Consider the following 13,975-nt stretch of genomic DNA (forward strand, 5'->3'; position numbering starts at 1 on the left):
TATCTAAATGTTTTATGTAAATACTGGATGTTGTTTAGAATGTATTTCCTCTTTAAATTCATGATTTCTCTCTCTGGTGCCTTCAACTCCACAACAGTTACTGGTTCCCCTGTGCCTATACCCCTCTCGGCTGTGCGACCTGTCGTCTCAGTGGCTCCTGCTCCATTAACTGCGCCCAGCTTGGGACCACGCCTGCGAGGACCTCCCCCACCACCTGGTGAAGAGAACAGAGAGGTAACAGCGCACAAAAGGTCATTTACCACATCCTGTCTTGTCTATTCCAGTGTTTCTGCTCCACATGAGCAAGGATAGAAGATTGGCTGGCGAACAGGAAACAGAGAGTAGGCATAAATGGGTCTTTTTCTGGTTGGCAGGATGTGATGAGTGGTGTGTCACAGGGATCAGAGCTGGGGCCTCAACTGTTTACTATTTATATCAATGATTTGGATGAAGGGACCGAAGGAATGGTTGCTAAATTTGCTAATGACACAAAGATAGGTAGGAAAGTAAGTTGTGAAGAGGACATAAGTGGGCAAAAATCTGGCAAATGGAGTAAAATTGGGCAAATGTGAAATTGTCCATTTCGGCAGGAAGAATAACAAAGAAGCTTATTATCTAAATGGTGAGAGATTGCACAGCTCTGAGGTGCAGAGGGATCTGGGTGTCTGACTGCATGAATCACAAAAGGTTAGTGTGCAGACACAGCAGGGAATTAGGAAAGCTAATAGAATGTTATCATTTATTGTGAGGGGAATTGATTACAAAATTAGGGAGGTTATGCTTCAGTTATACAGGGCATTGGTGAGACCACATCTGGAGTATTGTGTTCAGTACTGGTCTCCTTATTTAAGGAAGGATGTAAATGCGTTGGAAGCAGTTCAGAGAAGGTTTACTAGACTAATACCAGGAATGGGTGGGTTGTCTTATGTGGAAAGGTTGGACAGGTTAGGCTTGTATCCGCTGGAATTTAGTAGAGTAAGAGGCGACTTGATTGAAACCTTTAAGACCCTGAGGAGTCTTGACAGGGTGGATGTGGAGAGAATAGACTCAGAGATGTTTACATCACAGAAGGAGGCCATTCAGTCGATCATGTCCGCACTGGTCAACAAAGATCTGACAGCACTAATCCCATTTTCCAGCGCTTGGCCCATAGCCCTGGAGGCTATGGCAACGCAAGCGAATATCTAAATACTTCTTAAATGTTACGAGAGTTTCTGACTCAACCACCCTTTCAGGCAGTGAGTTCCAGACTCCCACCACCCTCTGGGTGAAAAAATTTCTCCTCAACTCCCCTCTTAGTCTTCTACCTCTTACCTTAAATCTATGCCCCCTGATTATTAAACCCTCTAGTCTAAAAGTGCCTTCCTATCCACCCTATCTATGCCTCTCATAATCTTATACACCTCTATCAGGTCCCCTCTCAACCTTCGCTGCTCCAAGGAAAACAACCCTAGTCTATCCAATCTTTCCTCATAGCTCAGGCCCTCCAGCCCAGGCAGCATCCTGGTGAATCTCCTCTGCACCCTCTCCAGTACAATCACATCCTTCCTATAATGTGGTGACCGGAACTGCACACAATACTCCAGTTATGGCCTGACCAGCGTTTTATACAGTTCCAGCATAACCTCCCTGCTCTTGTATTCTATACCTCGGCTAATAAAGGCAAGTATACCATATGCCTTCTTAACCACCTTATCTACCTGCCCTGCTCCCTTCATGGATCTGTGGACATGCACACCAAGGTCCCTCTGATCTTCAGTACTTTCCAGGGTCCTACCATTCATAGTGTAATCCCTTGCCTTGTTAGCCCTCCCCAAGTGTATTACCTCATACTTTTCCGGGTTGAATTCCATTTGTCACTGCTCTGCCCACCTGACCAGTCCATTGATATCCTCCTGCAGTTTATGGCTATCCTCCTCACTATTTACCACCTGCCAATTTTCGCGTCACCCGTGAACTTCATGATCATACCCCCTACATTTAAATCCAAATTATTTATATACACCACAAACAGCAAGGGTCCCAGCACCAAGCCCTATGGAACCCCACTGGAAACAGATTTCCAGTCACAGAAACATCCCTCTACCATCACCCTCTGCTTCCTGCCTCTCAGCCAATTTTGGATCCATTGTGCCACTTTGCCTTGGATCCCATGGGCTCTTACTTTCTTGACCAGTCTGCCATGAGGGACCTTATCAAAAGCCTTGCTAAAATCCATGTAGACCACATCAAATGCATTACCCTCATCAACACTCCTGGTTACCTCCTCAAAAAATTCAATCAAATTTGTCAAACACGACCTTCCCTTCACAAATCCATGCTGACTATCCCTGACTAATCCGTGTCTCTCCAAATGCAGATATATTCTGCCCCTCAGAATTCTTCTTAGTAACTTCCCCACCACTGAGATTAGACTGTGATCTCCTAGTCTATTCCTCCCTTTTTTAATAATGGGGCAGTATTAGCAGTCCTCCAGTTCTCTGGCATCTCATCTGTGGCCAGAGAAGATTTGAAAATTACTGCCAGGGCCCCTGATATCTCTTCCCTTGCCTCCCTCAACAGCCTGGAATGCATCTCATCCAGGCCTGTGGATTTATCCACTTTTAAGGCCGCTAAACCCACTAGTACCTCCTCTCTCTCTCTGTTAATTTTCTCTAATATTTCACAGTCCTCCACCCTGACGTCTATACCTGCGTCGTCTCTTTCCATTATGAAGACCGATGCAAGGTATTCATTGAGGACTGTGCCCATGTCTTCTGGGTCCACACACACATTACCTCCATGGTTCCTAATTGGCCCTACTCTTTCCCTAGTTATTTTCTTGCTCCTATATTTAAAAAACCTCTTTGGGTTTTCCTTTATTCTACCCACCAATGCTTTCTTATGCACTCTCTTAGCTTTCCTAATTTCCTTATTAAGATCCCACCTACATTTCTTATACACCTCCAGGGACTCTGCTGTATTGAGCCCTCTGTATCTGCCATAAGCTTTTTTTTCTTAACCCTAACCTTTATGTCCCTTGATATCCAGGGTTCTCTGGACTTGGTCCCCCCCTTTGTCAGAAAGCAGAGAGTTGGGATAAATGGGCCTTTTTCTGGATGGCAAGCTGTAACTAGTGGGGTGTCACAGGGTTCGGTCCTTGGGCCCCAACAATTTACAATCTATATTAATGATTTGGATTCAGGGATAGAAGGTACTATAGCTAAATTTGCAGATGACACCAAAATAGGTGGGAAAGTAAGTTGCAATGAAGAAATAAGAAATTTACAAATGGATATGGACAGGTTAGGTGAATGGGCCAAAATTTGGCAGATGGAGTTTAACGTGGATAAACGTGAGGTTATCCAGTTTGGTCGGAAGAATAAAAAGGCAACTTATTATTTAAATGGAGAGAAAATTCAGAGTGCTTCAGTGCAGAGGGATCTGGGTGTCCTCGTGCATGAATCGCTGAAAGCTAGTATGCAGGTACAGCAGGTAATAAGGAAGGCAAATGGAATTTTGACATTTATTGCTAAAGGAATAGAATATAAAAATAGGGAAGTGTTGTTGCAACTATACAAGGCATTGGTGAGACTGCACCTGGAGTGCTGTGCACAGTTTTGGTCTCCTTACTTGAGGAAGGATGTAGTTGCACTGGAGGCGGTTCAGAGGAGGTTCACTAGATTGATTCCAGAGATGTGGGGCTTGTCTTATGAGGAGAGATTGAGCAGTTTAGGCCTCTACTCGCTAGAGTTTAGAAGGCTGAGAGGAGATCTAATTGAGGTATATAAGATGCTAAAGGGGATAGACAAAGTAGATATGGAGCGGATGTTTCCCCTTATGGGGCATTCTAGAATGAGAGGCCATAGTTTCAGGCTAAGGGGTGGTAGATTTAAATCAGAGATGAGGAGGAATTACTTTTCTCAAAGGGTCATGAATCTGTGGAATTCACTACCTCAGAGTGCAGTGGATGCCGGGACGCTGAATAAATTTAAGGAGGAGATAGACAGATTTTTAATTAGTAATGGGTTGAAAGGTTATGGGGAGAGGGCGGGAAATTGGAGTTGAGGCTGAAATGAGATCAGCCATGATCGTATTGAATGGCGGGGCAGGCTCGAGGGGCTGAATTGCCTACTCCTGCTCCTAGTTCTTATGTTCTTGTGTTCTTTCTGGGAATTTATTTGCCCTGTACGCTCGCTATTTCCTCCTTGAATGCCTCCCACTGCTCTGACACAGTTTTATCTGCAAGTAGCTGCTCCCAGTCCACTTGGGCCAAATGGTATCTCATTTTAGTAAAATTAGCCTTTCCCCAGTTTAGAACTTTTATTCCTGGCCCAAAATTATCCTTTTCCATAACTACCCTAAATCTAAGTTATGGTCACTATCTCCAAAATGCTCCCCTACTGATACACCTTCTGCCTGCCTGAGCACATTTCTGAATATTAGGCCCAGAACTGCCCCTTCCCTTGTTGGGCTTTCTATGTATTGGCTAAAAAAGTTCTGGATACAACAGAAGAATTTTGCTCCCCTCCAACCTTGCCACTAAAACTATCCCGGTTAATATTTGGGTATTTAAAATCTCCTCCTATTACTGCCTTATTATTCTTACACTTCTCTGAAATTTGATTACATATTTGACCCTGTAACACTCCCAGACTGTTTGTGGGGCTATAGTACAGCGTGTTTGCCCCTTTTGTGTTTTTTACCTCTACCCATATGGCCTCATCTGATGATCCTTCCAAGATACCATCCCTCCTCACTGCTATAATTGATTCCTTGATCAATATTGCGACCACGCCCCTCCTCTATTCCCCTCTCTACCTTGCCTGATTACCCTATAACCAGGAATGTTGAGCTGCCAATCCTGCCCTTCGTTTAGCCAAGTCTCAGTCATAGCTATGCCTATATGTGCCCTCAGCTCATCTGTCTTATTCCTCAGGCTCCTTGTATTAAAATATATTCCATTTAGCCTTGCTAAGCTCTCTACTTTCTTATCTCGCCTATGTTTCCCCTGCCTTCCAGACCCTCTCACTAACGTTTTAACTTCTAATTCAATCCCAGCTTCTCTCCCCTCTGAACTGCGTTTCAGGATCCTATCCCCCTGCCAATTTAGTTTAAATCCACCCCAACAGCATTAGCAAACCTCCCCGCGAGGATGTTGGTCCCGTTCCTGTTCAGATGTAGCCCATCCAACGTGTTCAGGTCCCACCTCCCCCCCAGAAACGGTCCCAATGCCCCAGGAATCTAAAGCCCTCCCTCCTGCACCATCTCTCCAGCCACACATTTATCTGCTCTCTCCTTCTGTTCCTATACTCACTCCTGTGTGGCACTGGGAGTAATCCGGAGATTACCTCCTTTGAAGTCCTGCTTTTCAATTTCCTACCTAACTCCCTAAAGTCTGTTTGCAGGACCTCATTCCTCTTTCTTCCTGTGTCATTGGTCCCAACATGGACCACAACCTCTGGCTGTTCACCTTCAGAATGCCCAGCAGCAGCTCGGTGACATCCTTAACCCTGGCACCCGGGAGGCAACGTATCATCCTGGAGTCACGTCTACGGCTGCAAAAGTGCCTACTGCCCCTCACCCCCCCCCACCCCACCCCCACCCCCACTAAAGATGTTTCCTCTTGTGGGAGGATCTAGAACTAGGGGCCACCTTTTTAAAAATAAGGGGTCGCTCATTTAAGGCAGAGATGAGCAATTTTTTCTCTGGGACTCGTGAGTCTTTGAAACTCTGTTGCTCAAAAGGCAGTTGAAGCAGAGTCTTTGAATGTTTTTAAGGCAGAGCTGGATAGATTGTTCAGTAACAAGGGGGTGAAAGGTTATCGGGAGTAGGTGGGAATGTGGGGTTGAGGTTACATTCAGATCAGCCACGATCTTATTGAATGGCGGAGCAGGCTCGAGGGGCCGAGTGGGCGGCTATTCCTAATTCGCATGTTTGTGTGTCCACACACCTCACCTTCACCTCCCCCTATCACCATATCCTTCTGTTCCTTTCTCTCATGTGTTCATCCAGCTTCACCCTTAAATGTCTCTATACTATTCAACTCAACCTCTCCCTGTGGGAGCAGGTTCCACGTTTCCCCCACTCTGTGGGTGAAGACGATTCTCCTGAATTCCCGATTGGAATTATTAGTGACTGTCTTATGTTGCTGGCCCCCTAGTTCTGGCCTCCCCCACAAGTGGGAACATGCCTACGTCAACCCTGTGTGTGTGCACGCGCGCATCATAGACACGTGCAGCATTGTTGAGTGACCCTCCGTCTGTGGGCAATGAGTGAACGGTGAGGTGGGTGATGTGGGTTTACGTCATATATCCAGCCACTGAGGGAACACTTGCAGTAAGACAGACCTGGGTGGGTGTTGCAGTGATCAGACACAGCGTAATAAACAGATTCTTATCATGCAGAGTGATGACGCAGGCCCTGGTCCGAGAATCCCCCAAGTCCTGGAGAAGATCCTTCAGCTCAAAGAGCAACGCCAGGTGGAACTCACAGCATTAGCAGAGGCTTCAGGTATGTGGATGAGAAGGAAAAGTGTACAGGGAACTTGGGTTTTACCCTGTATCTAACCCCGTGCTGTCCCTGCCCTGGGAGTGTTTGATGGGGACAGTGTAGAGGGAGCTTTACCCTGTATCTAACCCCGTGCTGTACCTGTCCTGCGAGTGTTTGATGGGGACGGTGTAGAGGGAGCTTTACTCTGTATCTAACCCCGTGCTGTCCCTGCCCTGGGAGTGTTTGATGGGGACAGTGTAGAGGGAGCTTTACTCTGTATCTAACCCCGTGCTGTACCTGTCCTGGGAGTGTTTGATGGGGACAGTGTAGAGGGAGCTTTACTCTGTATCTAACCCCGTGCTGTACCTGTCCTGGGAGTGTTTGATGGGGACAGTGTAGAGGGAGCTCTACTCTGTATCTAACCCCGTGCTGTACCTGTCCTGGGAGTGTTTGATGAGGACAGTGTAGAGGGAGCTTTACTCTGTATCTAACCCCGTGCTGTACCTGTCCTGGGAGTGTTTGATGGGAACGGTGTAGAGGGAGCTTTACTCTGTATCTAACCCCGTGCTGTCCTTGCCCTGGGAGTGTTTGATGGGGACAGTGTAGAGGGAGCTTTACTCTGTATCTAACCCCATGCTGTACCTGTCCTGGGAGTGTTTGATGGGGACGGTGTAGAGGGAGCTTTACTCTATATCTAACCCCGTGCTGTACCTGTCCTGGGAGTGTTTGATGGGGACGGTGTAGAGGGAGCTTTACTCTATATCTAACCCCGTGCTGTACCTGTCCTGGGAGTGTTTGATGGGGACAGTGTAGAGGGAGCTTTACTCTGTATCTAACCCCGTGCTGTACCTGTCCTGGGAGTGTTTGATGGGGACAGTGTAGAGGGAGCTTTACTCTGTATCTAACCCCGTGCTGTACCTGTCCTGGGAGTGTTTGATGGGGACAGTGTAGAGGGAGCTTTACTCTGTATCTAACCCCGTGCTGTACCTGTCCTGGGAGTGTTTGATGGGGACAGTGTAGGGGGAGCTTTACTCTGTATCTAACCCCGTGCTGTACCTGTCCTGGGAGTGTTTGATGGGGACAGTGTAGAGGGAGCTTTACTCTGTATCTAACCCCATGCTGTACCTGTCCTGGGAGTGTTTGATGGGGACTGTGTAGAGGGAGCTTTACTCTGTATCTAACCCCGTGCTGTTATAGGGAACCTGTGAGGCACTGAGTTGAAATGGCAAGGTTACACTGAGCCTCTGTAGTGAGCAAGCACCTGAGGCAGTGAATGAGTGGAGGTGAGATCCACTCTGGCTGCTTGTTGCTGAATTCTGCTTGTGTTTCCACAGACGAGATCGATGCAGCGACCGGAGCCACTCTAACCCCAGCTGATACTGAAGAGGAAGAACTTGTGTCCTCGCTATCGAAGAAAGAGGTTTGTGATGGCGGATGAAACCTCTCCCTCTCTCCCACTGTCAGTATTTACTGTGTGATTGTGTGGTCAGCCCACATACCAGCAGAAATTGTTTCTCTCCATCCTCTACCCTCAGCCCTGGCTCAGTGCAGAGCTCCCTCTTGTGTCTACACAACATCAGAAGGTTCTGGGTGTACATATCACTCAAGAAACTTGAAGCCCTAATTTAGGCCAACTCTTGACTGTCAGTGCAGGCTCACCACTACCTCCCCTCGGAGGGTCAGTGCTGAGGGAGCGCTGCACTGTCAGAAGGTCAGTGCTGAGGGAGCGCCGCACTGTCGGTGGCTCAGTGCTGAGGGAGCGCCGCACTGTCGGAGGGTCAGTACTGAGGGAGTGCCGCACTGTCGGCGAGTCAGTGCTGAGGGAGTGCCGCACTGTCGGAGGTGCTGTCTTTCAGGATGAGACATTAAACCGAGGCCCCATCTGCCCTCTCGGGTGGGGGTAAAAGATCCCACGGCCACTATTGGAAGAAGAGCAGGGGGGAGTTCCCCCCGGTGTCCTGGGGCCGATATTTATCCCTCAACCAACATCACTAAAAACAGATGATCTGCGCCATTATCACATTGCTGTTTGTGGGATCTTGCTGTGTGTAAATGGGCTGCTGAGTTTCCTACATCACAACAGTGAGCACAGTTCCGAAAAAAGTCCTTCATTGCCTGCGAGACGCTTTGGGATGTCCTGAGGTGGTGGAAGGGTGCGTTAGAAGTTCAAGCCTTTCGACTCAGCTGAAACATTCGCCTCGACTTTGTGGACAGTGAGATTACCGATGTTCTCGATGGACGGTGAGATTACCGACGTTCTTGACGGGCAGTGAGATTACCGATGTTCTTGGTGGACAGTGAGATTACCGACGTTCTTGACGGACAGTGAGATTACCGACGTTCTTGGTGGACAGTGAGATTACCGACGTTCTTGAAGGACAGTGAGATTACCGATGTTCTCGATGGACAGTGAGATTACCGATGTTCTTGGACAGTGAGATTACCGACATTCTTGACGGACAGTGAGATTACCGATGTTCTCGATGGACAGTGAGATTACCGATGTTCTTGATGGACAGTGAGATTACCGATGTTCTTGACGGACAGTGAGATTACCGACGTTCTTGACGGACAGTGAGATTACCGACGTTCTTGACGGACAGTGAGATTACCGATGTTCTTGGACAGTGAGATTACCGATGTTCTTGGACAGTGAGATTACCGATGTTCTTGGACAGTGAGATTACCGATGTTCTCGATGGACAGTGAGATTACCGATGTTCTTGGACAGTGAGATTACCGACATTCTTGGACAGTGAGATTACCGATGTTCTTGGTGGACAGTGAGATTACCGATGTTCTTGGTGGACAGTGAGATTACCGACGTTCTTGACGGACAGTGAGATTACCGATGTTCTTGATGGACAGTGAGATTACCGATGTTCTTGATGGACAGTGAGATTACCGATGTGCTTGACGCACAGTGAGATTACCGATGTTCTTGGTGGACAGTGAGATTACCGACGTTCTTGGTGGACAGTGAGATTACCGACGTTCTTGAAGGACAGTGAGATTACCGACGTTCTTGACGGACAGTGAGATTACCGATGTTCTTGATGGACACTGAGATTACCGACTTTCTTGATGGACAGTGAGATTACCGATGTTCTTGATGGACAGTGAGATTACCGATGTTGTTGACGGACAGTGAGATTACCGATGTTCTTGAAGGGCAGTGAGATTACCGATGTTGTTGATGGACAGTGAGATTACCGATGTTCTTGACGGACAGTGAGATTACCGACGTTCTTGACGGGCAGTGAGATTACCGACGTTCTTGACGGACAGTGAGATTACCGATGTTCTTGACGGGCAGTGAGATTACCGATGTTCTTGGTGGACAGTGAGATTATCGATGTTCTCGATGGACAGTGAGATTACTGACGTTTTTGATGGACAGTGAGATTACCGATGTTCTGGATGGACAGTGAGATTACCGATGTTCTTGATGGACAGTGAGATCACCGACGTTCTTGAAGGGCAGTGAGATTACCGATGTTCTTGACGCACAGTGAGATGACCGATGTTCTTGACGCACAGTGAGATTACCGATGTTCTTGACGGACAGTGAGATTACCGATGTTCTTGACGCACAGTGAGATTACCGATGTTCTTGATGGACAGTGAGATTACCGATGTTCTTGACGGACAGTGAGATTACCGATGTTCTTGACGCACAGTGAGATTACCGATGTTCTTGACGCACAGTGAGATTACCGACGTTCTTGACGGACAGTGAGATTACCGACGTTCTTGACGGACAGTGAGATTACCGACGTTCTTGACGGACAGTGAGATTACCGACGTTCTTGACGGACAGTGAGATTACCGACGTTCTTGATGGACAGTGAGATTACCGACGTTCTTGACGGACAGTGAGATTACCGATGTTCTTGACGGACAGTGAGATTATCGATGTTCTCGGTGGACAGTGAGATTACCGTTGTTCTCGATGGACAGTGAGATTACCGATGTTCTCGATGGACAGTGAGATTACCGATGTTCTCGATGGACAGTGAGATTACCGATGTTCTCGACGGACAGTGAGATTACCGATGTTCTCGACGGACAGTGAGATTACCGATGTTCTTGACGGACAGTGAGATTACCGACGTTCTTGATGGACAGTGAGATTACCGACGTTCTTGAAGGGCAGTGAGATTACCGACGTTCTTGACGGACAGTGAGATTACCGATGTTCTTGACGGACAGTGAGATTACCGATGTTCTTGATGGACAGTGAGATTACTGATGTTCTGGATGGACAGTGAGATTACCGATGTTCTCGATGGACAGTGAGATTACTGATGTTCTGGATGGACAGTGAGATTACCGATGTTCTGGATGGACAGTGAGATTACCGATGTTCTGGATGGACAGTGAGATCACCGACGTTCTTGACGTGCAGTGAGATTACCGATGTTCTTGACGCACAGTGAGATTACCGATGTTCTTGACGGACAGTGAGATTACCGATGTTCTTGACGCACAGTGAGATTACCGATGTTCTTGATGGACAGTGAGATTACCGATGTTGTTGACGGACAGTGAGATTACCGACGTTCTTGAAGGGCAGTGAGATTACCGACGTTCTTGACGGACAGTGAGATTACCGACGTTCTTGACGGACAGTGAGATTACCGACGTTCTTGACGGACAGTGAGATTACCGACGTTCTTGACGGACAGTGAGATTACCGACGTTCTTGACGGACAGTGAGATTACCGACGTTCTTGACGGACAGTGAGATTACCGACGTTCTTGACGGACAGTGAGATTACCGACGTTTTTGATGGACAGTGAGATTACCGACGTTCTTGACGGACAGTGAGATTACCGACGTTCTTGACGGACAGTGAGATTACCGACGTTCTTGATGGACAGTGAGATTACCGACGTTTTGATGGACAGTGAGATTACCGATGTTCTTGACGGACAGTGAGATTACCGATGTTCTTGACGGACAGTGAGATTACCGATGTTCTTGACGGACAGTGAGATTACCGATGTTCTTGACGGACAGTGAGATCACCGACGTTCTTGACGGACAGTGAGATTACCGATGTTCTTGACGGATAGTGAGATTACCTACGTTCTTGACGGACAGTGAGATTACTGAAGTTCTTGGTGGGCAGTGAGATTACCGACGTTCTTGACGGGCAGTGAGATTTCCGACGTTCTTGACGGACAGTGAGATTACCGATGTTCTTGATGGACAGTGAGATTACTGATGTTCTTTTACCTTTTCAGAAAAATCGTAAACGCCGAAACAGAAAGAAGAAGAAGAAGTCAAATCGGAGCGAGGAGAATGGAGTTCAGGAGAAAGCGGAGAAGGCGGGGGCGACAGACACCGAGTCGGAGGTGGAAGTCGAGTACGTGACAGCAGAGCCCGAAATCTTCGACACAAATTTCATCTACTTCAAGAGGATTTTTGAGTCTTTCAGGGTAAGTGCTGGCTCTGCGTGTCTGAGTGCAATGTTCTCCAGGGTACACTGAGTGAAAGCACAGCGCACAGACAGACAGACACATACACACAACAGCGGGAAGGGTGCAGGCTGTTTCTCAGGCCTGTCCTGAGGTAACTGATACCAGCCTGACGCTGCTGTTTACCTGGACCCCTGATCGGGATGATACTGGAAAATGTGTGCAACTGTCACTCATGACATGAAAGATAGACACTTAAATGTAGGGAGCTTTACTCAGTAACTCACCCCGTGCTGTCCCTGCACTGATGGGGACAGTGTCAACAGGAGTTAGTGTGTCTTATGGTGACTGATGGTTCTGTATGTGATGTTTTTCCAGCTGACAGACGATGTGAAGAAAGACAAAGACAAGGAGCCTGACAAGACGGACAAACTGGAATCGACGGTGTTGCTGAAGAAAAAGGGCTTTGAGGCGGAACAAAAGGGGAGCAGTGACGACGATGAGGACCTGGACAGTGATGAGGATGTGGTGAGTTTGGCCTGACTGTCCCTCAGAATTCACTCAATACATCGTTCATCAGCTGGTGGCTGGTCCACCGTGTGTAGTGATGACAGAGCTCTACACTGTCGGAGGGTCAGTGCTGAGGGAGCGACGCACTGTCGGAGGGTCAGTGCTGAGGGAGCACCGCACTGTCGGAGGGTCAGTACTGAGGGAGCACCGCACTGTCGGAGGGTCAGTGCTGAGGGAGCGCCGCAATGCCGGTGGGTCAGTGCTCAGTGAGCACTGCACTGTCGGAGGGTCAGTGCTGAGGGAGCACCGCACTGTCGGAGGGTCAGTGCTGAGGGAGCGCCGCACTGCCGGTGGGTCAGTGCTCAGTGAGCACTGCACTGTCGGAGGGTCAGTGCTGAGGGAGCGCCGCGCTGTCGGAGGGTTAGTGCTGAGGGAGCGCCGCGCTGTCGGAGGGTCAGTGCTGAGGGAGCGCCGCGCTGTTGGAGGGTCAGTGCTGAGGGAGCGCCGCGCTGTCGGAGGGTCAGTGCTGAGGGAGCACCGCACTGTCGGAGGGTCAGTGCTGAGGGAGCGCCGCGCTGTCGGAGGGTCAGTACTGAGGGAGTGCCGGGCTGTCGGAGGCTCAGTACTGAGGGAGCGCCGCGCTGTCGGAGGGTCAGTACTGAGGGAGCGCTGGGCTGTTGGAAGGTCAGTGCTGAGGGAGCACCGCACTGTCGGAGGGTCAGTACTGAGGGAGCGCCGCACTGTCGGAGGTGTTGTCTTTCAATAAGATGTTAAACTGAATCCATTTGCTTCCTTGTGTGAGCGTGTATATTCCCTCCTGACTGACCGGTCACCGAGTGGAAAGGAGCCAGGCTTTCTCTCAAGCCTGAGTGAGTTAACAGGTCTCAGTCAGTGTAGACCTGAGTCCCACCAGGTCTTGGTGCAGTCAGTGTGGGGAATGCTGCTGAAGCTCAGTGTTTGGGATTGCACATGAATCTCTCACCCAGTGTCAGCGTGTTCACATTGTGAGCAGGCCGAATCAGGCTGGAGGAGTGAGATATGTTTTTGAAGCCGTTTGTAACGATGTTCTTCTGTCACATTAGGAAAAACGGGATGATCTCCCGAAGTTATCGAAGAAGAAATTACGGAGACTGAATCGTCTGAGTGTTGCTGAACTGAAGCAGGTGAACTGAATACTCTTCTTCCAGACTGTCTCGGTGTGTAGAGAGAGAGAGTGTGAAACGTAGAGACGCTCAGCCCTGGGATATTACTGGAGGCTCTGTGAGACAGTGTGTGTGTAGAGACTGTGAGGGTAGAGACAGTGAGCCTTGGGAGTTACTACAGACTGAGAGTTTGTGTGTGTGTGTGTGGGTAGAGTGTGTGTGAAGGGCCCTGGGAGTTGCTGAAGGCTCTGTGAGACTGTGTTGGTTGTTTTTGTTTGAGAGGTAGACATACAGGGCCCTTGGATATCACTGGAGGCTCTGAGATGGCCTGTGGCACCCAGCAGTGGGTTTGGTGTCTGCAGTGTTGCTCCTTGATCAGCCCCTCCCTGATACACAGGCTGGCTGACCCCTCCAGCCTCTCTCACATT

General features: G+C 48.6%; 1 protein-coding gene across 1 annotated transcript; it reads left to right on the forward strand.

Moving 5' to 3' along the window:
* Positions 1 to 97: 97 nt before the first annotated feature.
* On the forward strand, positions 98 to 13,975 carry LOC144678548 (splicing factor 3B subunit 2-like; the record flags this gene model as incomplete). The annotated part of the gene is made up of 6 exons (XM_078538297.1): positions 98 to 234; positions 6,387 to 6,492; positions 7,806 to 7,891; positions 11,722 to 11,916; positions 12,274 to 12,423; positions 13,488 to 13,975. Coding segments are annotated over 6 exons (764 nt in total), but the record flags the coding sequence as incomplete, so codon positions are not given.

Source organism: Cetorhinus maximus, unplaced genomic scaffold, assembly GCF_964194155.1.
Source record: "Cetorhinus maximus unplaced genomic scaffold, sCetMax3.hap1.1 HAP1_SCAFFOLD_4593, whole genome shotgun sequence".
Taxonomy (NCBI): Eukaryota; Metazoa; Chordata; class Chondrichthyes; order Lamniformes; family Cetorhinidae; genus Cetorhinus; species Cetorhinus maximus.